Below are 16870 nucleotides of genomic sequence, written 5' to 3'. Positions count from 1 at the left end.
AGTAAGCTTTCGCATCCAGTATAGGTCAGACATTTCCTGGTCTATAAAGCTCTGCATGGTCTTGGATCAATGTGCCTGCGGGCCTGACTGATCTTCCATACGACTGGGGTTGATATCTCGACTCTCTGCAGGACAGGACCTACCACTCTCCCCTCCCAGCCTTCTCAAGCATTGCCCCAAGAGTCAATATTTTCTCATGGCTTTTGCTTAAACATTATTTTCACTGCCTTTGCATTTTATTTGATTGTAGAATGTTTCGATATCCCCCCCCCCCCTCCCCGCATTGAAAACAAGAAAAATGCCGCTAAAAAATATGATAAAATGTTGCATAACCTCATCCACGTGATCAATCGTGTCTTTATTTTTTCGTGAATATTTGTCTTGGAGGGCACTGGACATTTATAGCCAAGAGGGGCCCTCGTACGATCATCGGCTTTTCATGATCGCGAAACAAAAATCTCAAAGCTCTTCACTGGGGTTCAATTGATTATTCATGCAATCGCGCATCGGGCTTAACCACTAAAATTCCCGGCGCTTTCATTTCGTTCAAATAAATTGTCGGCATTAGTCCGCTTTGAAATGCATTTAAACTCACATTCGCTAATTCTCAATAGCCCCTTCACCACGACGAATATTCCGTCTATTGTTCGTCGTTGTCGGCGTGCACTCGCTAATTTGCCTACTCGCAAACATCGCTCGCTGGCAGGATGGCACTAAATGTGCCCATCAGTAAACTCACTCCCTCGTTTTAAAGCTTTCGTGACTGCAGGGGTTCATCTTCTTGGTTCTTTCGGTAAAGTCACGTAGAATGGAAATAATAAAATAATAAAAATAAAACATAATAAAATAATTCTCACGACGTTTCGGCCACAACGCAAGCAGCCGTCCTCAGGTGAAGAACAGGTCTGTCAGGAAGACAGCGTCTGAAGTGCATTTAAACTCAGACCTGTTCTTCACCTGAGCACGGCTGCTTGCGTTGTGGCCGAAACGTCGGGAGAATTCTTTTATTATGTTTTATTTTTATTATTTTATTATTTCCATTCTACGTGACTTTACCGAAAGAACCAAGAAGATCACTCCCTCGTGTTTTCGCAAAGGCCCTCAACGTCTCCCCCTTCGGTCTATTCCCCTGAGGTCCGTCATTTTCATCGCAGCTGGCACAGCCAGCGGTTGACCAATTTTTCCCATTTCACACGAATGTTGCGAGAAACCCCTTTCGATCTATTTGTCGGCTTATCTGTTTCCCTTTTTTTTTGACGCGCTACGAAGCGGCGGGGGGGGGGGGCACATTGCTCAAAGTGTCAATTATTATGATTTTCCATTTAAGGCCAACGCAGTTGACATTGACGAATGCGTTGAGTTTTGTTGTTGGGATTCTGCCAGTCTGTTGTTAATTTTGCCTGTGCACCACTACCATGTGTGTTTTTTCCTGTACGCCGAGCCGCAACGAACAAACACCGACCCACACCTCTCGCCAACCCCCCAAACTGGCAACAACGCCGGCACCTCCTGCCCTGGTGACACTTGAGGCCCCTTCCTTGAGATCCGATTGGCCGCCCCCACGCAGTGACCCTGTTTGTCACGTGTGTGACAAAGGTCACGTGTGTGACAAACACACGCATGACCTTTCCCTGTCCCCTGCGCTTAGTTCCCGGTCCACTGGGGCGTAGCAGCGGCGAGATGTTCACTACCTCGCCTGGTATGCACGAGGTCGTGGATTCCATCCCGATCCTGACCCCGACGCCTTGCTGTACACATTTGGAGTTTGCGCGTCTCTCTCTCCTCGTGGTCGCGTGGGTCCCCCGGTTATTTCGTCCACATTTAGAATCGACGTGCGTTTGGAGTATTTGGTTGCTATAAACATTTTAGCAGGTAAGGCCCACCGAGCTATGAAATAGCTCTTTTTTAGAAGTGACCTGGCTATCACAAATTATATCTCAACGAAGTCGCGTGGATATTTATAGCAGACAAATACTCTAAAAGCGTTAAAGTCGATTCTAAATGTAAAGGGGAAAAACCGGAGGACCCGGAGAAAAATCCACGCAACCACAGGGGGGAGAGAGAGAGAGACACGCAAACTCCAAATATACAGCAGGCGTCAAGGTCGGGATGGAACCCACGATCTCCTCTATACCAGGCGAGGTAGTTAACATCTCCTAGCCACCGTGATCATGATGAGAGAGAAACACGCAAACTCCAAATATACAGCAGGCGTCAAGGTCGGGATGGAACCCACGATCTCCTCTATACCAGGCGAGGTAGTTAACATCTCCTAGCCACCGTGATGATGATGATAGAGAGACACGCAAACTCCAAATATACAGCAGCAGGCGTTAGGGTTAGGATCGAACCCACGATCTCCTCTATACCAGGCGAGGTAGTTAACATCTCATAGCCACCGTGGGGCGCCCCTGAAACGCGTTCAAGAACTGCCGATTCGCCGAGCGTGGCTGATGAGAATGCCGACCCACCTGTGAAAAACTCCCCAAACTCCTGCTCAAGCTTCAGTGCTCGGTCGTACATCTTCTTTGCTTGCTCGTCCGTCAGCCTCTTGTTCATTTCACTGTTGGAACAACAACAACAACAACAACGTCGTCATCCTCTTGGTTCTTTCGGTAAATTCACGTAGAAGGGAAATAATAAAATAATAAAAATAAAACATAATAAAATACAATTCTCACGACGTTTCGGCCACAACGCAAGCAGCCGTCCTCAGGTGAAGAACAGGTCTGTCGAGAAGACAGAGTCTGAATGACACGTCCTAGGCTTGGAGCGTCTATTTAAGCTGGGAGGGAGGAGGAAGAGCGCCTTGACAAAATAATTTGCATATCAAGAGGAATGTTAGCATATTTATGGGAAATGCAGATATGCGACTAGTACTACTTGTGAAATGCGTAGGAGGTTTGGCGGGGGGTTTAAAGTCATGTTTTGCCCGTGCATTATGCAGGACCAGCAGCATCAAAGGGAGAGGATAAGGGAAAGCATTAAATCGAAATTTAAAAACAACAACAATTTCGTCATCCGGCTGGAAGCGAACATAATAACGAAACCCTTTCCCGTCCCGAGACGTCTGCAAGCTGCAGCAGGGCGTGGGTGGGTGTCCCGTTCGCTGCTGAATCTCGGAACGTCTGAGCAGTTCAGCGTTAAATGTTATTTACAGAGGCGTATTAGCAGCGTCGTAGTTTTCTAAGACATTGTTACTCGCCGCAGAGAACCGGACTGATGTACTAGTTCCGAATCGGTATGTTCTGTTGACGTGACAAACTTTACTAATTGGCTGTGTCTGGTGATGGTGGCGGGTTTAACGGCACTTTCATATTCCCGCGTTCTAACCCAAAAAGAGTATATTGTGGATAATATTGTGTTATTTATATATAATATTTTTTATTAAATTGTGATAATGTTAGAACAAGCAAACAACTACAATTCCGGTCGTGACGTTGCTCCGAAGACCGGTAGAGATTGACGATCATTCACCGCATTTCGCAGCGGACTCCGCAACCGACAGACAACGGAAGATGGCCGCCTGCTGCCGCCACCTTCCGCTCAACATCTCAATGCAAGGACCGGCTCCCAACGTTGCAGGTTGGTCGCTTGACGGCAAAACAACAAAGCCCCACCCCTCCTACGACTGACACGACCGCGGGGGGGAGGAAGGCAAGTCATCCAGCAGTGGATTGACAAAAAGACCGTAGATTAATACGGCAAGCGGATGACGGGGCGTTGGGTGGGGGGAGACGTTGATCCCGAGGCCTACGGCTTACAACATTGACGACGCCGATGTCTGAATCCCCTTCCTGAGCGGTCTTCGCCAACTTCCCACACGAGCCAGTTCGATTAAGTACGAGCAAACAACAACCCCCATCGTTAACAAGGCGTTGGCCGGGATGGGCGTGGAACTAAAGCCAGTGTCACGCGGATTTACAAAAGAGCTGTAAGTAAATCTACTAAGTCAATAATTATACAATGTGGCATTGTTCTTCTTTGCCTTGCTCTAGTTTGCAATACATTATTTGTTTAACACAAACGTGCAGCCACAAGGTGGAGCTGCATGTTTAGATTGATGACAAAATCAACAATAATGCGTTTACAGGGACTCCTCTACTTACGATCATTTGACCTTGGAACTTTCAGAGATACGAACAAACCTGTTCGTATGTCCAGTTGCCTGTTCAGACCGAGATCCACAAGTTCAACCGCCGCTCAACAGATGGCGACGGTGGCATCTACATCTGCAGGAGATTATACAACTTTCAGGCCATTCCCCGTGTTTAGTGTACACGCGGTACAACGTGTTTGCAATCGACAGGAGTAAAGCTGGACTTACGAACAAATCGACTTACGAAAAGGCCTCTGGAACCCAACTCCTTCGTAAGTAGAGGAGAGTCACTGTAATTAAGAATTCAAATGTTGGGGAAGTACGCTCAAACGATAACTCACGCCCGAGACGGTGTGGTGTGTGGAGGCCTTCTTTCATTCAACACAAGGCTCCATCCACGACTTCTTTTCTAAGTCGTGGATGTTTGGCCAATTCCTCTTCTGCGCAATTAGTGCGTGTTAATGCGTTCCCCAATGCAATCAACGCGTTAAATTGCGGGTGAAAATAAATGCAAATTAAATCGTTAATCATCCACGTAGCGGGCGCAGACGATGAGCGCCGGGGGCAATCTCTCCACACGGGTGGTGGCGGAGGTGATTTGCGATGGGGGAGTAGCGGTGCCGCGGTTAGCGTGCCGCGCTGCGAACACTCCAGTGACCAGAGTTGGGGCGCCACGCTGGCGAGATGTTAACCGCCTCGCTTGGTACACAGGAGGTCGTGGGTTCGATCCCGTTCCTTACGCCTGCTGTATATTTGGAGTTTGCGTGTCTCTCTCTCTCTCTCTCCCTGTGGAGATGTTAACTGCCTCGCCTGGTACCTTCTTAATACCGGGCGCCTGGTATCCAGGTATCCTCCTGGATACATGGCGGGTCCCTCCCGGTTTTTCCCTCCACATTGAGAATCAACATGCGTTTATAGAGTCTACATTTTCACATGATAAGCCCCAATTATGGCCAGGTCAATTCTGAATAAGTATAACCCGTAAAAACAAAGTTTTTCACTCTAAATCCTTTATATGCGTGGCGGCTAGAGTCCTCTCGTCCCCTGGCTTGAGATGGCTGCCACCTATGGGTCAGATGATTGTCTGCAGTATTAAACAATTGGTAATTAAATATTTAATTTGTTTTCCCTAAACAGTGTAAAATTTAGGAAAAAAAATTTCACGAACATTAATTGTCTCGCACAACGAGTCTGTGTGCAAAATGTCAGCTCGATTGGATCACGGGAAGTGGGTTAAAAAACGACCGAAAGGTTTGCACGGTCGTAAGCAAGCAGGCAAGCACGCAAGCGAACTTAATATAAAGGATAAATTTCGATTTAAAGCTTTCGTGACTGCAGGGATCCATCTTCTTGGTTCTTTCGGTAAAGTCACGTAGAAGGGAAGCAATAAAATAATATTTTATTTTATTATGTTTTATTTTTATTATTTTATTGCTTCCCTTCTACGTGACTTTACCGAAAGAACCAAGAAGATTAATATAAAGGATTTAAAAAGAGCAACACAGCTCTGTGGGCCTTAACATGACTGGCAAGGGATATCCAGACCAGTTTCCCACATCCCTTTCCCCACTGCACCGGGCTGGGGAGGCCTTCATCTAGCAGTGGAGAGGCAAACGTTTTTTTTTTTTTACACATTCTTAGCTTTTTCGGTAAAGTCACGTAGGTAAAAAATGTAAATTAATAAAAGTAAAATAAAACAAAATAAAAAATCACGACGTTTCGGAAGCAACACAAGTCTCCGTCTTCAGGTGGAACCGTCACAGCCACTTTACCGAAACCTAAGAATATGAATCCTTGCAGTCACGAAAGCTTCAAATCTAGAATTTTTTTACACACTTATCATAAAGAACTCATTGAGAACAGAAGTTTGTTGTTCAACGAAGACTTGGTCTGTGCTGTTAACGAGCACCTATTAAAAGCCGCTTACGGCACACGAGGGGGGGGGGGGTGGCCAGCACCACGCCTGGCCAGCTTTGTCTCCCCAGTGGAGATGTTTACGACCTCGCGGATGCGCAGGAACCGGTTTGGATAAATCGTCGCCGCTGTCGGCGGCGGCGGCGGCCGTGAGCGGGAATCAAAACTCGGGTCGCCGACTGGGTTCGTAGCGCAGCAGTGCGCTAACCGCCGCGCCACCGCTCCCCACGATCATCGCAACACACAACGTGGGCGAGTCACCCACCAAAGTTCAGTGGCAGAGATGGGCCACGGGGGGCTCACAGCGGGGGCGCCGAGGTTCGCGGTTCGAATCCGGCGGGCCGTCCTGGTTATCATCACCGCGCGGGATGTACGAACAGACACGAGGCTGGTTGTGTGCAAACATAACAGGGGCTTCTACTCACAGGATGGACTCCAGGGACTTGGGCTTGATGAAGATGGCGATGGGGTAAAGCTGCGCAATCTGGAGCCTCTTGATCGCATTTCCAGAAACGTCCAATATGCAGTGCTTGCCCTTCTCCAAGTTTGCAGTGGCAGACGCACACACGGTGGGGAAGAGAGAGAGGGCGCGGGGGTGGTGAGTACCGGTCAACCGTACGCTGGGCAGCGGCGTGCCCCCCGTTGGGTCGGGTCGTGGATGAACGGAACCAAGACGTGTCGACGGCTCGACGTCAGGGGGTTCCGAGTCGCGTCGCATTCGTGGCGTCGCCGCGGTGACCGCGTCGTCACGACCACCGCGTCGTCACGACCACCGCGTCGTCACGACCACCGCGTCGTCACGACCACCGCGTCGTCACGACCACCGCGTCGTCACGACCACCGCGTCGTCACGACCACCGCGTCGTCACGATCACCGCGTCGTCACGACCACCGCGTCGTCACGACCACCGCGTCGTCACGATCACCGCGTCGTCACGACCACCGCGTCGTCACGACCACCGCGTCGTCACGATCACCGCGTCGTCACGACCACCGCGTCGTCACGACCACCGCGTCGTCACGATCACCGCGTCGTCACGACCACCGCGTCGTCACGATCACCGCGTCGTCACGATCACCGCATCGCCGCTAACCGACCCCGTTTTTAGGAATTGTGGTTAGAGGGCGGTGGCATGAGGAATGGATGACCTATATCTTACCTTAAAACCGTTGGAATACCTTATGCCAGAAAAAGTGTGTTGACCAGTGTAATCTAGGATGCGTTGGTCTTTGAAACTGATTGACCTACACCAGAAACAGCCTTCTTTATGGCCTCGTCTCACCACCGCTGTATCGTGGGATACTTTCTTTTCAGTGAATACATCATCAGAGAATGTTTGTTTGTATGTTTACCACAAGCAGTGTGTGTGTGGTTAATGCAGACTTCATTCCTTGCAAAAGGTTTCTTCTATTTGGTGTCTGAACACATCTTAACACCCGTGTTGTTGTATTGCCAGACGGAGTAAACACCTATCATTATTTTTCATACTTTGATACTGGCAACAACAACAAAAAAAGCCCCCATGATACGAATGTTCGAAACGGTTTCTCTCGATCTCACGCACGCGCCGTTATGTCACGGCGTGTGCGTGAACCCCTCCCAAAAGGCGCACGGTGTTGGTGGGGGGGGGGCGGATTTAGTTTTGGCCGCCTATTCACCCCCCCGGGGGATGCTTGTCGCAAGCCAAAAATAATTGGCGAATCGCTCGCGCCGCCTCATCCCGCCAATAGTTGCCGTTGCCTAAAGTCGGCTTAAACAAAATATTCGGAAGAGACGTCAACAAAAAAAAGTTGGAGGCGACGGGCCGATGCGCGCGTCTGCCAAACCGCCGAGCGAACGAGCGAGCGGGTTACTTCCCCCCCCCACCCCACCCCCCCCGCGGGCATCGAAGGGCGCTTAACGTCGCGCTTTGATCAGGATGGCCGTCTTTATTTCTTAATGCAGGAAGTGGAATCCGATGAAGCTATTTTTTTTCCCCAGAGATGTCCAGTGAAGTGTCGGCGGGTCAGAAAGCCACGACAGCAAACGATAGGAAGACACGATAGGAGTGCACGGTATATAGGAAAGGTACGCAAATCACTCAAAATATAACCAAGCTATTTATTTATTTTACCAGCTAAAGGCCAGCTATTGGCTTCTTTTCCAGAAGCGACCTGTAAATTATCGAAGCTAATTAATCCTTCCCCGTTACGAGAAAGTCTGGGCGTCCCATTCAACGCTCAATCTCGGAACGCACAAGCGGCTCAGCAGTAACTTCATTTAGAGAGACGCCGTAGTGGCAGCGCTGCCGTTTCTAAAGACGTGCTGCTGCAAACGCAGAGAACCGTAGCGACACGACCGCCTTCACGCTACGAATATCTGGCGTCCAGACTGTGCCACACGTCCTCCCGAGTGGCTTTTGATTTCCGATTCCGTTCCGGTGACGTACGCGTACATTTACTTACGTACGTCACCCCGTTATAGACAGACGAACAGTGCTGACGCGCAAACGCCTTCAAACCCAACGAGAAACTGTTGACAAATCCACGGTGATGCGCGGCCGCCACCTTTCACGCATCGCCGTCCCGAAATACTTGGCTCGGAACAATTACGAACGGGAGACGCGGCCGTTGGGCGGCACACGCGCGCATCAAACTCTTTTGACGCAAACGCCGTTTTTTTTATTTGCCGACTTTCCAGACGTTACGAAAAAAACCATCTTTCGCTTTGGCTCGCGGCCGAACTGAGCCATGGGGGGGGAGGGGGGGGCTGTATGCCCGAGTGCAACCGATAGCCGTTGCAGCAGGGACAGAGAGAACGTGCGTCTCTTTTCTTGAGAATGTCAGGTTTAAAAATAAATGTAAAAGTAGGAGGAGGAAATGCAACGGTAACTTACGACCGTGTTTTTAAATTCCATTTTTTTTGCTAAATGCCACATTGTGTCAGATCCTTTTCGCTAGTGTCAAGCATAACGTGGTTCTTTTTTGAATGGCTCACCAGATTTAAATGGCGCAGTCCTAGATCTGTATTTGTCATGTTTATTAAATGTCACTGCTTTTGTGATATGCTGCCCCTGTAAAACGTACCCCGCACCCCCCCTGTCACGGGCGGAATGACGAACAAAAAAAAAGTAAAGTCACGCAGAAAGAAAATAAATTAAATAATGGAGTACGACGTTTCGATTGCAACACAAGCAAACGTCATCAGGAAGAAATAAACTTGAGAGAGAGACAAAACACAGACAGACACACAAGCAGACAGACAACACACAGACACAGAGAGAGACACACACCATAGACACACAGACAGACACACAAGCAGAAAGAGACAACACAGACACAGAGAGAGACACACAACACAGACACACAGAGACACACTGCCTCCCCCACCTCTCTCTCTGCCCACCCACCCTCTCTTTCTATTTAAGGCCTCGACACAGAGACATTGGGTCTCTGTGTGTCTATGTTGTGTGTCTCTGTGTGTGTCTCTGTGTGTCTCTGTGTGTGTCTGCATTGTCTCTCTCTGCTTGTGTGTCTGTGTTTTGTCTCTCTCTCAAATTTAGTTCTACCTGATGACGTTTGCTTGTGTTGCAATGGAAACGTCGTACTCCGTTATTTAACGTATTTTCTTTCTACGTGACTCTACCGAATAATCCAAAGAGTGCTTCCTGGCAGTCACGAAAGCTTCAAGTCAAGTTTGAAAACAAGTATAACCCGTAAAAACAAAGTTTTTCACTATAAATCCTTTATATGCGTGGCGGTTAGAGTCCTCTCATCCTCTGGCTTGAGATGGCTGCCACCTATGGGTCAGATGATTGTCTGGCAGCATTAAACAATTGGTAATTAAATATTTAAAAAATTTCCCTAAACAGTGTAAAATTTTGGAATTTTTTTTCTCACGAAAATGCATTGTCACGCACAACGAGTCTGCGTGCAAAATGTCAGCTCGATTGGATCACGGGAAGTGGGTTAAAAAACGACCGAAAGATTTGCACGGTCCTAAGCAAGCAAGCAAGTGAACTTAATATAAAGGATTTAAAAAAAAAGTTGTTTAAACATTCAGGAGCCGGGAGGAAAGGGGCCGGCGCCGCAGCGGCGCGTTACCTTCTCGGCCACCTCGCGGACAGACAGCACGCTGGTGCCGTACAGGTTCTCGTTGTACTGCCCCGCCTCGATGAACTTATGCTCCTGGATGTCCCTCTCCATCTGCTCCCGCGACACGAAGTGGTAGTCGCGACCGTCGATCTCGTACTCGCGCTTGGGCCGCGTCGTGTCTGTCGTGGCGGTCGACACGGTCGGCGGAACACAATTAGTCACGATTTTTATTTTTGTTTCGACACACCACCGACGATTTTCTTCACCCGCTGTCTACCCGGAGCACGCTACGCGCTCCCAACGTCGACCAAGGCGCGGTCCGCCGTTACGAGTCGCTGCGCGCGTGGTCCTAAAGTTACGGAGTTCGTTGTTGTCTTCAAGAAACAGGTGAGTGGGGCGGGGGAGTGACACGTGGGAGAGGCTAGGAGCTGTGTGTGATGGCTGGGGGGGGGGGAATCTCATACAGTGTCCGAGTGACACTGGGCTCAGAGGCCCCAACCGTGCCCGGGGGGGGAAGGGGGGGGGTAATGTAAGAGGACCTTTTACGAGTGGATCCCATGTTCTTTTGACGCTCACTCACTTTCGTACGCAAGTAACGTATATTGACGCAGAGCAACAACAACAACCACAGCGTCACATTCAGGCGGCCAAGCCCAGATAACCGCGTCAGGAGCAAAGGAGTCGTGCATATCCCTGTGATGCATGTACGCGTGTTGAACTTCGTTCGCGCCGTACGTAGCCAGCCGCGCTCCTCATCGCGGAGGTGCGCGTGCATCTCTGATGGTCCAGAGAGGCCACGTCTGACGCAGGCATTTGTTGTTCCGTGGACACCAAGCAGACGTCGCAACCCGATACCCGGCTACCCGTACCCGGCCAGGTACGGGTACCAGTTTGCAACCCTGGTGCGGCCGGGTACGGATACGGGTAGGCCGTGAGTCACTGGTGAGTAACCGTTTGTCACTCATTTCGGGTAGGGTACGGGTAGGGAACGGGTACCCGTACCCGGCTGGGTACGGGTACGGGTACCCATTTGCGACCCTGGTGCGGCCGGGTACGGGTAAGGAATCATAACCCGTTTGCGACCTCTTGACACCAAGCGTGGGCGGTTCGTAGAATTTTCCCATGCGGCTCAACGTAGTGAAATGTTTTCGAGGGGAGCCGTTGTCCACGTTCTTTCGTTGAGGTCAAATCTTTAGTTGGAATTTTACGCCCCCGACCCCCGCCCCCCAGTGACCCTTTTAGCTATCCACTGCGTACTTCTTCCGCAGAAGCCTAACAAAAGTGGCCTGGTATTTCGACGTACGCTGGTGATCGTCTCCCATCCGAGCACTCGCCAGGCTCAAGCCTGCGTCGCGTCCGAGAGGTTCCTGATGAGACGGGCAGAATTTTTTTACGGGGCCCATTGACTTTCGCGGGAAAGTAAGCCGGGATACTCCTTACGTGGCACGCAGGAGCCGAACTTGTCCGGAAACTCTGAGATGAGGTCGTCGTTGACCCGATCCTTCATCGGTCCCAGGATGATGACCGGCCGGGTGTAGCGAACTGGACGAGCAGACACAAAGACAAAGATCCCCCGTACAGCAAGTGCAGTTAAGCGAGTAGCACCTCTGTCCTATTCTATGTCGGATTTATATAGCGCCCCTTCCAGGCCGACACGGCACACGAGGGGGTGGGTGGACAAGCACCACGCCCAGACCCGTTTGTCTCTCTAGCGGCGATGTTTACACACCACACCAGGTACTTAGGGGAGGTCCAGGACCGGTTCAGATAATCGTCAGTGGTGTTGGCCGTGAGCGGGAATCGAACTCGAGTCGCCGCGTTCGTAGCGCAGCGTGCTAACCGTGACACGACCGCTCCCCAGACACAGATGTCAACAATAACCGCCGTTCGCCTAATAAGTGGCGGTGACGTCAACCACGGCGCTTGTGCCAGGCCAGGCGCACTTTAAGGCCATGTGGAAGTGTTGAACGTCAGCTGGAAGGAGGTCGCGGGACAGACCCAGGTGGGATGGGTTGACCGACTGAGATGACTGTCCCCCCTACCGTGCCAAATAAGACACACATACACACGGACACACAGAGACACGCACACAGCCAGAGCGCGTCAGGGTTAACCAAGGTCAAGGGAGTCCGAGTGTCACCCTACTCAAACGAGCGGCGGGGCAAGCGGCGCTTATTCGCCGTTGGCGATCCGAACGACGTACGACACGCTCACAAAAAAACAACACAACGCTTGGGAGCAACACGGTTGGGAGAGAATAAGTATCAAAGTCGTTAGGAAGAACTTGAAGGTTGCATTGGACAAAAAGGTTGGCTTGCAAGCCAGTTGAAGAAGACACCAGAGGGCAGAGGGCAACTGAGACAAAAGTGGAATGATGGAGCCGAGCCCAAGGACACGGAGATATCGGCAGCAGAAGGCATGTGACGACGACGATTATATCTGTAACATCTTGATTTAAAGCTTTCGTGACTGCAGGGATTCATGTTCTTGGTTCTTTCGGTAAAGTCACGTAGAAGGGAAATAATAAACTAATATTAATAATATTTCTATATTTTTTATATTACTATATTATTAATATTATTTGATTATTTCCCTTCTACGTGACTTTACCGAAAGAACCAAGAATATGATTACATCTGTAATTATCGCTGTTACGATTGTTTACCCAGAAAGGCTTCACAGAGTCTCAAGACTCTTTTTTAAGGAGGGTCCTACCAAGTTTCAAAGTAGGGGGGGCTTTGTTTGTAATCTAATTGGGGTTATTTGCAGGTAAATTTTTCAGCATTGGGATGTTAGACCAATACCAGATTCAGTTTTTTTTTGTCATCAATTATTATTATTGAGAGGAAACTGGAGAGGAAACTGGAGGAAAACTATGCGGGACACGGGGGCAGGAATCGAACCCGAGCTCGCGTTTCTTGCTTTGGAGGCACGAGTATTATACCACCGAGCCAAACCACTGCCGCTGCAATCAATACAATGATTGATAGCGAACAGAGGCAAGCTTGCCTCTGCTGCTGCTGCGGGAAAACCATAGACCCAGTGCCCTCTGTGAAGAGGTGAGATGGGAGAACAAGAGACCAATGCCGATCGTTTACCGAGCTGTGCCTTGCCGACGGTTGATACTTGTTTTCAGGAGGGCCTTCCGCCACGTTGGGAAATAATTCCACTTGCGAGCATCGCGCTTCACGGCAAGAGGCAACCGGAAAAGACGGTGCAAACCCCCCGCGAACCGCCCGCACGGGAGAATTATAATCTCACAACCTCCCGATGATAATTGGTTTTTTACCCTTCTATCTGGCAACAAAACTGACACCTTTTTACAAGGAGTCATGTTTGCATAGACCACAATACCTGCAGTCATAATGCAAACAAAAAACATAACTCTGATAATGTATGCACTGTCCTTGAAGTTGATTGGTCCACACCCGAGACAGCTTTCCTTAGAGCCTAGTCTCACATGGGTTGGACCAGATGACGCCAAAAGGCGCACAACTCAAAGACAATGCACCATCAAAGTATGAGAGCTCGGGGTAAGCATTTTACACCATTGGAACCTCATTTGCCAGTAAAAATATGATAATTGTTTTTTTACTCTTCTATCTGAAAACAAAACTGACACCTTTTTACAAGGAGTCATGTTTGCATAGACCACAATACCTGCAGTCATAATGCAAACAAAAAACATAACTCTGATAATTTGCACTGTCCTTGAAGTTGATTGGTCCACACCCGAGACAGCTTTCCTTAGAGCCTAGTCTCACATGGTGTTGGACCAGATGACGCCAAAAGGCGCACAACTCAAAGACAATGCACCATCAAAGTATGAGAGCTCGGGGTAAGCATTTTACACCATTGGAACCTCATTTGCCAGTAAAAATATGATAATTGGTTTTTTACTCTTCTATCTGGCAACAAAACTGACACCTTTTTACAAGGAGTCATGTTTGCATAGACCACAATACCTGCAGTCATAATGCAAACAAAAAACATAACTCTGATAATTTGCACTGTCCTTGAAGTTGATTGGTCCACACCCGAGACAGCTTTCCTTAGAGCCTAGTCTCACATGGTGTTGGACCAGATGACGCCAAAAGGCGCACAACTCAAAGACAATGCACCATCAAAGTATGAGAGCTCGGGGTAAGCATTTACACCATTGGAACCTCATTTGCCAGTAAAAATATGATAATTGGTTTTTTACTCTTCTATCTGGCAACAAAACTGACACCTTTTTACAAGGAGTCATGTTTGCATAGACCACAATACCTGCAGTCATAATGCAAACAAAAAACATAACTCTGATAATTTGCACTGTCCTTGAAGTTGATTGGTCCACACCCGAGACAGCTTTCCTTAGAGCCTAGTCTCACATGGTGTTGGACCAGATGACGCCAAAAGGCGCACAACTCAAAGACAATGCACCATCAAAGTATGAGAGCTCGGGGTAAGCATTTTACACCATTGGAACCTCATTTGCCAGTAAAAATATGATAATTGGTTTTTTACCCTTCTATCTGGCAACAACCTCCCGATGCTTTTAAAGCGGTCGTATAAAGTTCCTGCCACAACCGCAAGGGAGAACATTCATCAGGGGGGGGGGGGGACTGTCAACGTTCATTTCATTCATGCGTCCCAATAAATGTTGCGTTTCATTGACCACTACATTCCGAGTAATGGGCAAATAAAAAGCAATGTTCTTTTGGGTGGCAAACGGATGGGAGTGCTTTACAACTGGCACCCAAGCGTCAACATTTTTACTTTTTTACTTTAACAGGTAAGGCCCCACCGAGCTGTGTAGCTCTTTTTTCAGAAGCGACCTGCCCACAAGCTCAACGAAGCGGCTTATCGCGTGGACATTGAAAGCAGCCAAATGTTCTAAATGCATATTTCTAAATGGGGAGGGAAAAACCGGAGCATCCGAAGAAAAAGCCACATGACCACGGGGAAAGAGAGAGACACGCAAACTCCAAATGTACAGCAGGCGTCAAGGGTCGGTATCGAACCCACGACCTCCTGCATACCAGGCGAGGGAGTTAACATCTTGCCTTGCCACCGTGGCATGCCAGGTCCCATAATTTTGACTTAAAGCTTTCGTGACTGCAGGAATTCATATTCTTGGGTCTGTTTCGGTTAAGGGTCTATCTATTGTTACTTTACCGACAGACCCAAGAATATACAGTGAGGGAAAAAAGTATTTGATCCCCTGCTGATTTTGTACGTTTGCCCACTGACAAAGAAATTATCAGTCTATAATTTTAATAGTAGGTTTATTTGAACAGTGAGACGCATGTCAAAAATGTTACAAATTGATTTGCATTTTAATGAGGGAAATTAGTATTTGACCCCTCTGCAAAACATGACTTAGGAGGCCTTCATCCAGCAGTGGATTTGACCGGTGGCCGTTGACGATGCCGGAAGAGCGATGCGACAGATTGGGGCGACTTAGAATCGGTGAGATGAGAGGCGGCAGATGTAGACGCGACGGAGCTGATGAGCGTTTCATTCGCTTTGGCATTGTCAATTACACTGGTCAACACACTTTTTCTGGCATAAGGTATTCCAACGGTTTTAAGGTAATTTTGGGGTGCTGATTCCAAATTTGCCTATCACATCAGGTTTTGAGATATCAAATATTGCATTTTCAATAAAAACTGCGTAAGAAAAATATTAAATAAATGTGGATATCTACATAAAATGATATTATAAACACACTATCCTAAAAATACAGCATTTTAACACTAAATCAGTCACTGACTCGCAAAAACTTGCAATCATAAGTGACAGAGTTAATTTCGGGTAAAATAAATGAAAATGGGGTATGCCGATAGCATAAAATGAGATGTGATAGAGCAAATCTGAGATCAGATTTGGAATCAGCACCCTGAAATTAGTCTAAAACAGCTGCAAAAGTCCAGGCCAGAATTATTATTTTTTTTGCTGACCAGTGTTATGCCTTGCTATGTTCATCGAGATTTGAATTTGACCTCGCGTTCGACACGCCAATGGCTGGCGGCACCCGCAGCATGCGGAGTGAGCGTGCGCGCCAAGCGCCAAGCGTGGTTTTTCGTCAGTTCAAACTCATGACACCTTCAAACCCGTCTCGTGTGCTCCAAACCTTCGGGGCACCACAAACCCAAGATAGAGTTTATTGCTTGGGCCGGTGAGGCTTGAAGATGAGAAATATTAAGAATTCTGGATGTGCCCCCCCCTCCCTCCCGCCTCCCCGTCCCCATCTCCTTGTATCCTACCAATCCTTTCCTCCCCATAAAACCTCTCTCAATTCCGCTCACGAGTTCCCACCTTGCAGCTTGCGGTGTCTCTCTCCCCGTGGTCGCGTGGATTATTTCCTCCGGGCACTCCGGTTTTTTCCGTCCACATTTAGAAAACACGCGTCGAGACCGTTTTGATTATTTCGCTGCTATAAATGTTCGAGTGGCGAGCAACTTTGTTGAGCTATCATTTGTGGCCAAGTCGTTTCTGAAAAATAGGTTAATGCCTCAGTGGGCTTTGCCTTGTAGGACGGGGATGGTTTAGTTTAATCTGTTTAACACGTAGGCTTTCGCGACCAATATTCATAATCAACGTTTTTGGGTTTAGATCGCGTTATTTGTAAATGTGTCGTAACCCTCCAATGTTGTGGTTTCACGCTTCAACACACCGGTGGGCTAAAGCAGTGAACTATTTGTCTTTTGTCAACGTGACACTTTTTTACTGATTGGCCGTGTCGGGTGGTGGAGGGTTACGACACATTTATAAATTACGCGATCTAAACCCAAAAAC

General features: G+C 48.5%; 1 protein-coding gene across 8 annotated transcripts in view; it reads right to left on the bottom strand.

Annotated features, from left to right (window-relative positions):
• The window catches only part of LOC133357261 (disks large homolog 2-like), a 466648-nt gene that overhangs the window by 10210 nt on the left and 439568 nt on the right, over nt 1-16870 (bottom strand). For all 8 annotated transcript variants that reach the window (XM_061575118.1, XM_061575120.1, XM_061575121.1 and 5 more), the window contains 4 exons: nt 11528-11629; nt 10097-10266; nt 6439-6551; nt 2472-2563 (listed from right to left, as the gene is read on the bottom strand). In XM_061575118.1, coding sequence (XP_061431102.1) covers nt 2472-2563; nt 6439-6551; nt 10097-10266; nt 11528-11629 — 477 coding nt within the window. The remainder of the gene's footprint in view (nt 1-2471; nt 2564-6438; nt 6552-10096; nt 10267-11527; nt 11630-16870) is intronic.

This window comes from Lethenteron reissneri, chromosome 57 (genome assembly GCF_015708825.2).
Source record: "Lethenteron reissneri isolate LAM-NWPU_2019-01 chromosome 57, ASM1570882v1, whole genome shotgun sequence".
Lineage (NCBI taxonomy): Eukaryota > Metazoa > Chordata > Hyperoartia > Petromyzontiformes > Petromyzontidae > Lethenteron > Lethenteron reissneri.
Note: the sequence above shows the minus strand (reverse complement) of the source record. Positions and strands in the feature narration are given on the sequence as shown.